Source organism: Metopolophium dirhodum, chromosome 8 (genome assembly GCF_019925205.1).
Source record: "Metopolophium dirhodum isolate CAU chromosome 8, ASM1992520v1, whole genome shotgun sequence".
In the NCBI taxonomy this organism is placed as follows: domain Eukaryota; kingdom Metazoa; phylum Arthropoda; class Insecta; order Hemiptera; family Aphididae; genus Metopolophium; species Metopolophium dirhodum.
Genome location: NC_083567.1, coordinates 32,197,071 through 32,206,734, shown reverse-complemented (window position 1 = coordinate 32,206,734; position 9,664 = coordinate 32,197,071). Strand labels below are relative to the sequence as shown.

The following is a 9,664-nucleotide window of genomic DNA, read 5'->3' as shown; positions in this document are numbered from 1 at the left end:
CAAGGAGTTCCTAGTCAACAGTCCATCCTGACCACCCATATGTACGATTATGAATAATATATACTCATATACTCGTGTAACTATTTTAATAGTGTAAAACATGAACATGGGTGTTCTTATGTCACTTAAAACACAACGATTATTATTATTTTTGTTTATTTTTTACATAAAGGTACATATTACATAATTGTAATGCATTGTAATCCATAGTTTGCTAATTTTCGTGATTTTTCTGTATTTTGTCAAAATTTGAACTTTAAATGCTTATAAATAAAAACTGTGACTAAGGATTTTTAATTTTTTTCATCTGCCTTAGAAACAATAACCTAGGAGCCTTCTATTAAATTTTCAAGCTTTTTTACTCAACAGATAAAATTTTATTGATATTTATAGAAAAAAAAAAAACTAAAAAAAATGGAAATTGACAATGTCCGTAAACAGCTCAAAATAAGTCAAAATATTTGGAAAATGTTATGGTGTATAGGAAATGCAATTATAAACATTCAGTCAAAATTTCATGTCCCTACGGTAATTTGTTTTAGAGTTACACCAAAAACCAAAATCGATTTTCTCGAAATCAGATTTTGCGTAAAAATTCCCGTTTTCCCTTAATTTTTCTTTTGTTTTTCACGTCGCGTTTGAAAACTAATGAGAAATTTTTACTTTTGACCAACTGGGAATAATATATCATAAATTCATAAGCAGACAGAAATGTGTGAACGTTGTCGAAGTGTTTTGAAGACTAAGTTTCGTAGCAGATTTTGATTCCGTCACGGGGTACTTATGTATTTTCTTATTTTTCAGTAGGTTTCTTTTTATTTTTGTTAATTGATCAGGGGATATATTGCCCGAAACTTTTCAATTATTTGTATTGTAACTATACTGGTTACTGGTATAACACCATTTCTGCATCTATTAATAGTCTTGAACACGGTCACACTACGGATTAATATATTAATCCGTGGTCCTGAAGGTTTGATTGATGCGTGATGTGTCTCTCCATGTGTAATCTTAAATGCCTATTTTTTTTTGTTATAATTAAATTGTATTTTTTACTCAATTGCCGATTAGTGATGACAAGGCACGCACTCGAGCATATTTGAATGAATTAAATGTCACAAAAATAGAAAATATACAATTATTGTCAATTATATAAAATTTCAAAAAACGAATATGTTATGATAATTGATAAGATATGCGATATGACAATTGATAAGATATATTTTGCTCTTGTTAATCGTTGTTTTTGAAATTTTAAATAATTTTAAATAATTGTATATTATTTTACTATGCTTAAACCCATATCCGTACAGCCATATTATTATATTAATGAATGATAGTACTAAATATACGGTTAGGTGCCTTAGGTCTATTAAATATTGTGACTATTGTGAATATTGTCTAATACTACCTAGTTACTATACCAGTATCGAACAATACAGTTGCTGTAGACGCTAGTGTCAAACGTCGAATCCACTGTTGGAGACTTCAAGTATGTATTTCAAATTGTCATGGCGGTTATCTCAATTCTATTTTATTATTTCATTTTTTACGACTTGTTGCTTAAAAAAACCATCCTCGTTATAGGTGCAGTGTTTATATTCGTTGAGCAATTATGGATGTTTCTAGAGGATGCAGTTGCAGTTGCTGTGACAAATGTATGCAACACCCGACATTCCATACAATCCAGAAATTATGCAACATCAATGCATGTTTAGATTGTTTAACCACACTAGATATAAGTTCTAGTAATATCTGTGAAGCACCTGAATTTATCGGGTATCTTGTAAATTTAGTCAAACTAGATTTATCATTAAATGAGTTGGAAACGCTGCCATTGTCATTTATCAAGTGTCAAAATTTAACAGATCTCATCTTGTCGCATAACAAATTTTCACAAGTTCCCCAATGTTTAATTGATGGAATGCACTCCTTAAAAACACTTGATTTATCTCACAACCAGCTCTCAGATATCAGCAAAAAACCATTTTGTATTCAACAGTTACTAACTTTAAATATCAGTTATAATTTAAAACTAAATAGCCTTCCACAATGGTTATGGTCAGTTGAATGCAATTCATTAGAAACATTGGATTTATCATTTACAAATTGTCTGGACAATATTGCAGTTGATCCTTATCTGAACATGTATGGTATAAGTAATCATCTGAAGTATTTGGATTTATCTAATACAAATTCTGATGTTCGAAAATTAGATTTTATCAAACATTTAAAAAATCTAAGAAATTTGGTTTTGGATAACAAATTTACGATACACAAATGTCAAAATTATTACAGTGATGTACCACTAGTGTTTAATTATCGATTTAAATGTATTGATTCTTTAAGTATGATTAATGTTAATCTCTCAAGCATTGGAAAACTTGTTTATTTCAGTTTACCTAGCATACGTTTTTTGAATTTGTCCAATAATTCTATTGTGTTATTGCCAGATTCCTTAAGTGAATTGACAAACTTAGAAGTCTGTGATTTTTCAAACAATAACATTTTAACGATTCCTGAAAGTTTTAAAAGCTTAAAGAATTTGAAAAGTTTAATATTAAATAATAATTGGGTAGGTATATTTAAAAAGCTGTAAATAAAAATGTTATTTATATTAATTTAATATTTATATTAGTTATCAACATTTCCAAAAATTATTGAAGATCTAATAAACCTGGAGATTTTGGATTTATATGCTAATAAATTAAATATATGTCCATCATGGAACATAAATTCCAATATAAAATTACTTGATCTAGAACAAAATGTATTTTCTACTGAAGATAACATTGATATAAACATTAAAGTAAGTATTACTATGATAGATCAATCTTTTATCTTGTAAATATTCTGCATAACAAGTAGATATAGTAAATATAAGTCGAATATTGGATCTATAAAACAAACAACTTAAAACCAATATTTTGACATGTGCTTTTAAAGTTCACTTGTTCGAATTGAATGAAAAATATTTAAGTACCTAATTTATGTTGTGTGTTTTTTTTTATGATTCGTATATCATTGTATTTATTTTTAATAAGCTAATGAACAAACACATTGGTAAAGTTGCAAGTTTATAGATATTGGTTTAAAAAGTTTTTAAATAAAATGAAAATGAGACAATAATTACTTATAAATACACAACTCAAGTAAATTCTTGGATAAGGGTTGATCTACATTAAATATAACATTTATTAAACAATTATAATTATTTATCGAGAATGGCACTTAATAATATCAGCACTTATATTTACAAAAAAAGTTAATTTCGCGATTTCTGCATTATTTTTTATACTATTCTTGAAACAATTAACTACGTATATTTTTAGATTGAGCCTTTTTTATTATATCGTTAAAAAATAGTATGTTACTTTTGAATATTTTGTATTATTTTATTCTAATTTCTTAATAGGCCAATTATTCAGAGTTTTTAAACAATCTGCGTTCATCAATTACTGAAAGCCGTGTTATAGGACCGTTATGTGTTGAAGAACTCAATGATGTAGAATCTGAAATAGATGGATCAAGTAAGCATATTTAACTAATATTGAAATTTTTAGTTAAACTATTGTTTTATTTAATGTTAATTGCATAAAAAATTGTTATTTAGGTAGTCATTGGTCATCATTATCAAATAACTCTTCAGAACACTGTATTCATGGGTTAGTAAATATAAAGTATTTAATACAGTGATTTTGTTGATATAAATAGTTAGGTTAATTAATAAATTATTTACTTAAGATACATTTTTTTTATAAAACACTTGATAAAATCATGAATTATTAGTAGACAGTAGTTATAACTCAATAAGTAGGTAATATCTTAAACTAATATTGTTATAAAATATCAAGGATTTTAATAATTATAAGTACTTATAATTGATATGTATGAGTCTATTGCAAATTCTATAAAAAAAAATAGTAAGATGTACTCATCTTGTATGTACTGTTATTATTTTTATACAATTATAATGAATAATGATGCAATTGCTTCCTTCGTGTATTTAAATTGTACCTATATCCTGAAATATCACTGAATTTCCTAGCATCCAATATTCAACTCAATCAATACTTTATTAGATTACTTAAAAGTGTGATTGAGCTCTATAGTTTTTAATAGATTCCCAAAATTTAAATCTGCACATGTATAGCTTCAATAGATTTCAAGATAATTAAAAAATATATATATACTGCCTTACCAATAAATATGCAAATCTTGGGAAAATTTTAACTCTAAAACAAACAAAAAAAAATTTTTTTAATTTTTCTAAACTTATAAGTCATAATAATTTGTTACACAGTGTACTCTCAGTAACTCGAAGTACACGGAGAAAAGAAATTTGACTTACCAAAAATGTTGAGTTATTAAAATCTTAATGTGTTATTGTTATTTCAAGGGGAATTTTATTTGTTTGAGATGTCGAGAATTTTGAGTTGTGAGAGTCCACTGTATATATTATACATAAAACGCAATTAATAAATATCATCCGTTTTATTAAAAGCTAATAATTATTCAATTTGTCCGCCATACTTTTGTAACGTTATCATTATATTTATACATAACTTTTAAAATATTTTCAGAGAAGATCAAGATGATACCAGAAATCTAGATTTTACACCAGAAGAATTTTGGGACTGTGGTTCCTATGTATTTACAACTGATGTATTCGATCCTAAAAGTTATTGCTTTTATTTATTAGTATTTAAATTTTACATTAAAATATTTGTTTGTATATTAAAAATATTTTACTTTATTTATATGAATTACAGGTTTTGAAATTAGTTTAATGAATGAATTAAAAACATTAGAAGAACCATTAACTTTTGATGGAAAAAAAAATGTCCGAAGAGTGCGTTTAGCTAATGAACATTATTTTTGTCCTGGTGATGAACTTCCTAAGACATTGTCAATAACAAAATAATCGTTTATTAAAATTGAAATTTGTAAGTGTTTTTTTTTCCATTTCAATTTACAATCAATTAATAAAATGGTTTTAAAGTTTTGTTAAAACTAATAATAACATATTTGTTGGTAGTACACTGTTTAGGTTAAATATTTTAATTAAATTAGTTTACTACATCTATAGAAAATCAAACCTTTAATAAGACTACAATTTTGAATGACATTTATTTTTTGTAAATCCAATTATAGAAACTTCTTAATCAAGTATATCCATTATTTTAATCTTTATTTTTACTAATCTCAAAACTCTTCATCCCTATGTTGTCACTAATTGACAATTCACAAAGCATTAAATATTTTGAAACTCTTGCTCCTTTGGAAGCCTCTTATTAATTAATTAAATATAAATTATTGTACATTTTATCACTATCTTAATGATCCTATTTAAATTATTAATGATTATCATTTTATTTTAATTTTTAGGGTTAAATCTATCAAAAATATCAAAGACATCATTATAAAAGTGTGTACCAAAAGTAAATTTGAAATTTGAAGACTTACGACTGCAATAATTCTTTTGTAATAAAATATATTTCATATTTTTTTTAGTCCTAATCTATTAGGTATTAACAGATACAATTTAATATTTAACAAAATAATAATTTATATATTATTTTATTTAACAATAAATTATTGACCAAGTTGATTTTAATTTAGTTATATTATATGCCTATTACCTTGTATGGATTATATAGTTTAATAGGCGTGATAAATTATCTATGTAGAATTATATTACTTTTCTTTTAACTGTTATGCATTTGAAGTGTATCGTCTACATGTATTTTTGTGAGTTGTCATATTATGTTGTATAAAAAGTAGTAAACTTATATTAACAATATAATATTGAGCATTAGGTTTATTTTAATAAATAATGTATTACAAAAACTTAAAAGAGTTTCACATCAAGGTAAAGAAAAATCATATGATTAATCCAATAAATTAAGTACCCCTTCAATTATTTCATATTGACGTTAAGCCTGTTCAAAAATTAAGTAAAGATAAACTTAAGTATTTAATAATTGTGTACATTTTAAACTTGACATACTACTTACGTCAAATGAAAATAAAATAGGTAGGTGAATTATAAGGTTCACTTAATTATGTGTTAATTTATTACGATTTACGATTGGGTTTCGGGAAGGTTAATAATAAAAAAAGGTGGATAAGTGGATGTCGCTCTGCTGAACAGTAGGTTACAAGTGGGTCACTGTAATGGATGGTATTAAATTTGAATTCAATGATATAATATCATTGTATAAGAAAAACGATTCTGAGCGAAAACGGTCAGTCAGCCTATGATATTACCAAGTATATTTGATGATATTATTGTGAATAAAGTAGTTTATATATAACCTATTTACGTGGAGCCTTGTTTTAAATTTTCAACCCTTAGCCATAAAAGTTAAACATTTTATACATTTTTAACTACAAAATAATTAATAAATTATAAATTTGATAAATGTTGTCAAAATTTGAACTTTAAATGCTTATAAAAAAAAATTGTGCCTATGTATTTTTAATATTTTTCAACTGCTATTAGAACGATATATCAGATATATATATATATAGCCTTATATTAAATTTTCATGCTTTTTTACCCAACAAATAACATTTTATTGATATTTATAGAAAAAAAAACTAAAAAAATTGAAAACTGACAATGTCCGTAAGCAGCTCAAAAAGAGTCAAAATATTTTCAACATTTTATGGTGTATAGAAAATCCTAATATAAACATTCAGTCAAAATTTATTGTCCCTACGGTCATTTGTTGAGAAATCGAGTGAATATCAAATGTTGTAAAAATATAAATTTCAGACACTTATAAAAATTTAATTTAAGTTTCTTGTAGACATTTTTTTTTTTTATAAAGGTAGACAAACTTATGAGTAATCTTATCTTACATTTTCAAATCTTAGATTTAAAAAGAAAAATTTTTATGAATTCTCAACTCAAAATAATTTGCTAATTTTCGTGATTTTTCCGTATTTTGTCAGAATTTGAACTTTAAATGCTTATAAATAAAAACTGTGACTAAGGATTTTTAATTTTTTTCATCTGCCTTTGAAACAATAACCTAGGAGCCTTCTATTAAATTTTCAAGCTTTTTTACTCAACAGATAAAATTTTATTGATATTTATAGAAAAAAAAACTAAAACAATTGAAAACTGACAATGTCCGTAAGCAGCTTAAAAAGAGTCAAAATATTTTGTAAATTTTATGGTGTATAGAAAATCCCAATATAAACATTCAGTCAAAATTTCATGTCCCTACGGTCATTTGTTTTAGAGTTACACCAAAAACCAAAATCGATTTTCTCGAAAACAGATTTTTCGTAAAAATTCCTGTTTTTCCTTAATTTTTCTTTTGTTTTTCACGTCACTTTTGAAAACTACTGGGAAATTTGTTGAAGAAAATCCAAGCACTTTTACTGTCCTAAAAGGTGATGACAGACACAAAAATAAAAAAAAAAAATAAAAAAAAAAACACACATCATTGTAAAATCAATACATTCATCGCTTCGCTCAGAATCTAAAATCACATGTGATAATAATAAAATATATCATATATTCTAACTGAAGATAAGATTCAAATATTATTATTTATTTTACAACTATAATAATAGTACTATACAACATACAAATGGTTTATACATGTTATAAAGTGGTAAAAAATGTTCAACAATCAAAGCTATTACTTGTTTAAAACTACTTCGACAACATCTTATAAAATAATTATTAATTGATTCTCTACACATAGTTTAAGTCATAACACATTACACCTTTATTTTCGGGCCAGGCGTCGTCTCAAAAGGAAATGGTGCCATGACTTGTTAGGAAACTAAGGAGTGGGGATGGGGAATAAAAAATGGTGGGCAAGTGGGTGTCGCTCTGCTGTTCAGTAGGTTACAAGTGACCCACTTGTATTTGAATTCAATGATATAACATCATTGTACACAAAGAACTTAAAACTTATGAGGAAACTTTTATTAAAATTTCAAATATTAGATTTAAAAAGATAAATTTTTATGAATTTCTTACTCAAAATAATTTGCACATTTTCGTGATTTTTGTAGGTATATTACTAGGTAATTATAATTACCTACATTATTTTTTTTTATGAGTGTTTGCCCTTGGTAAAAATTACTGAAATTTCACCAATAGTCATTTCGGACAAATTATTAGAAATAATTTAAATAGCTTTACTACTACAATAACATTTAATAGATATAGGTACTACATTGAGTTTAATCGTTTTACTATGTAAATTTGAATAGTTTTACTACTATAGATTTAAATAGTTTTACTATTGGTATACCAACGAATATACTTTAGATTTAAAAAGTCTTACAACTAGACATATCTAATAGTTTTACTTGCAATGACGATTGTCTACCAGGTACCGGCCAGACGCTTATATAGTGGCCATCATGACATGCCATAAACTACCCATAAATATAAAATAATAATTTATTGTTTGTCTTTTAAGTAGAATTTTTGTACTAAAAGGATATCCCCCCCCCCCCATCCCTAAATACGAATCAAATCTGCTACTGGTGCTGGCTACTTTAGTACTGTGTATAATATATATTATATAATATTATAATATAATATAAAATTATTATATTCTAGTATTATATTTTACTATAGTCATTTGTCACCACTGACTATTGAGTGGCGAACCCAGGATTTTAGTTGGTACCTATATCTACCTACTATGGGTCAGAACTACCGATTTCAGAGTAGCCGGTATATGTACCTAAAGGCCTACCAGATCATGAGAGGCAACTCGGAATGCAAGGCATTAAATCGCTTAGGAACAGAAATTGAAGACAATCAAAACCACACTCAAGAAATAGAACATAGGTATTAGGAGAAAGTTGACAACGATTTGTTATCTGATATTTATTGGCTGGAGAAATTAAATCACAGGAGAAAGGTTTGTGAGGGAGCCCCAAGATTTCGATTGCATCTACCCGTGCCTTCCTCCATGGACCCAAATCAAGCGGATGACACTGAACTACTAAAAACTACATGAACAATAAACACAACCGAATTTAAACCGATATTGTTGGGCGGCCGGATATAATATATTATTCTTATATTACTCATTTATTTTTCACGCGCTTGGCACTTTTTGTATGACGTGTTTCTTGTATATATAGTCCTATAACCTAATATGTACAATCTATAATATTACCAACACTTTGCAACTTTGTTTAAGTAGGTACGAACATGTTTAATATAATACGTAGTTAAGTTAACAATGGTAAATTAAAGTGACTTAAACGATTATTATCATAACTAAAATAAAAATAATAAATACAAATTGAGGTATAAAAATCGTCTACATACAGGTAAATGGACATTTCCCCCCTCCCCCGGACTGTTTTCAGTCTAGTAGGACATTCCCCCCCCCTGATATATTTTTGGTGCGGACATTTTTTAGATTCTGAACGAAGCGATGAATGTATTGATTTTACAATGATGTGTGTTTTTTTTTTTATTTTTGTGTCTGTCATCACCTTTTAGGACAGTAAAAGTGCTTGGATTTTCTTCAATAGTAACTTTTATGATAGGAAAGTGAATCTAGTTGGTACTTTGGGGGCTCAAAAGAAAAAAATTTCTCAGTAGTTTTCACAAGCGACGTGAAAAACAAAAGAAAAATTAAGGAAAAACAGGAATTTTTACGCAAAATCT

The 9,664-nt window shown here is 26.5% G+C and overlaps 1 protein-coding gene across 1 annotated transcript; it reads left to right on the top strand.

Annotated features, from left to right (window-relative positions):
- Positions 1-1,206: 1,206 nt before the first annotated feature.
- Positions 1,207-5,617, top strand: LOC132950752 (leucine-rich repeat protein SHOC-2-like). Its single transcript, XM_061022301.1, has 8 exons — positions 1,207-1,492; positions 1,588-2,575; positions 2,639-2,809; positions 3,416-3,530; positions 3,614-3,665; positions 4,584-4,681; positions 4,773-4,946; positions 5,389-5,617. The coding sequence occupies exons 2-7, from the start codon at positions 1,616-1,618 to the stop codon at positions 4,922-4,924; spliced, it is 1,548 nt and encodes a 515-aa protein (XP_060878284.1). The 5' UTR covers positions 1,207-1,492; positions 1,588-1,615; the 3' UTR covers positions 4,925-4,946; positions 5,389-5,617.
- Positions 5,618-9,664: the final 4,047 nt, after the last annotated feature.

Excerpts from the sequence above, each read along its gene's own strand:
- LOC132950752 (XM_061022301.1), top strand. The coding sequence starts at position 1,616 with ATGGATGTTTCTAGAGGATGCAGTTGCAGTTGCTGTGACAAATGTATG. Across the intron at positions 2,576-2,638 it reads TAATATTAAATAATAATTGG|TTATCAACATTTCCAAAAAT; the intron begins GTAGGTATATTT and ends TATTTATATTAG. Across the intron at positions 3,531-3,613 it reads ATCTGAAATAGATGGATCAA|GTAGTCATTGGTCATCATTA; the intron begins GTAAGCATATTT and ends ATTGTTATTTAG.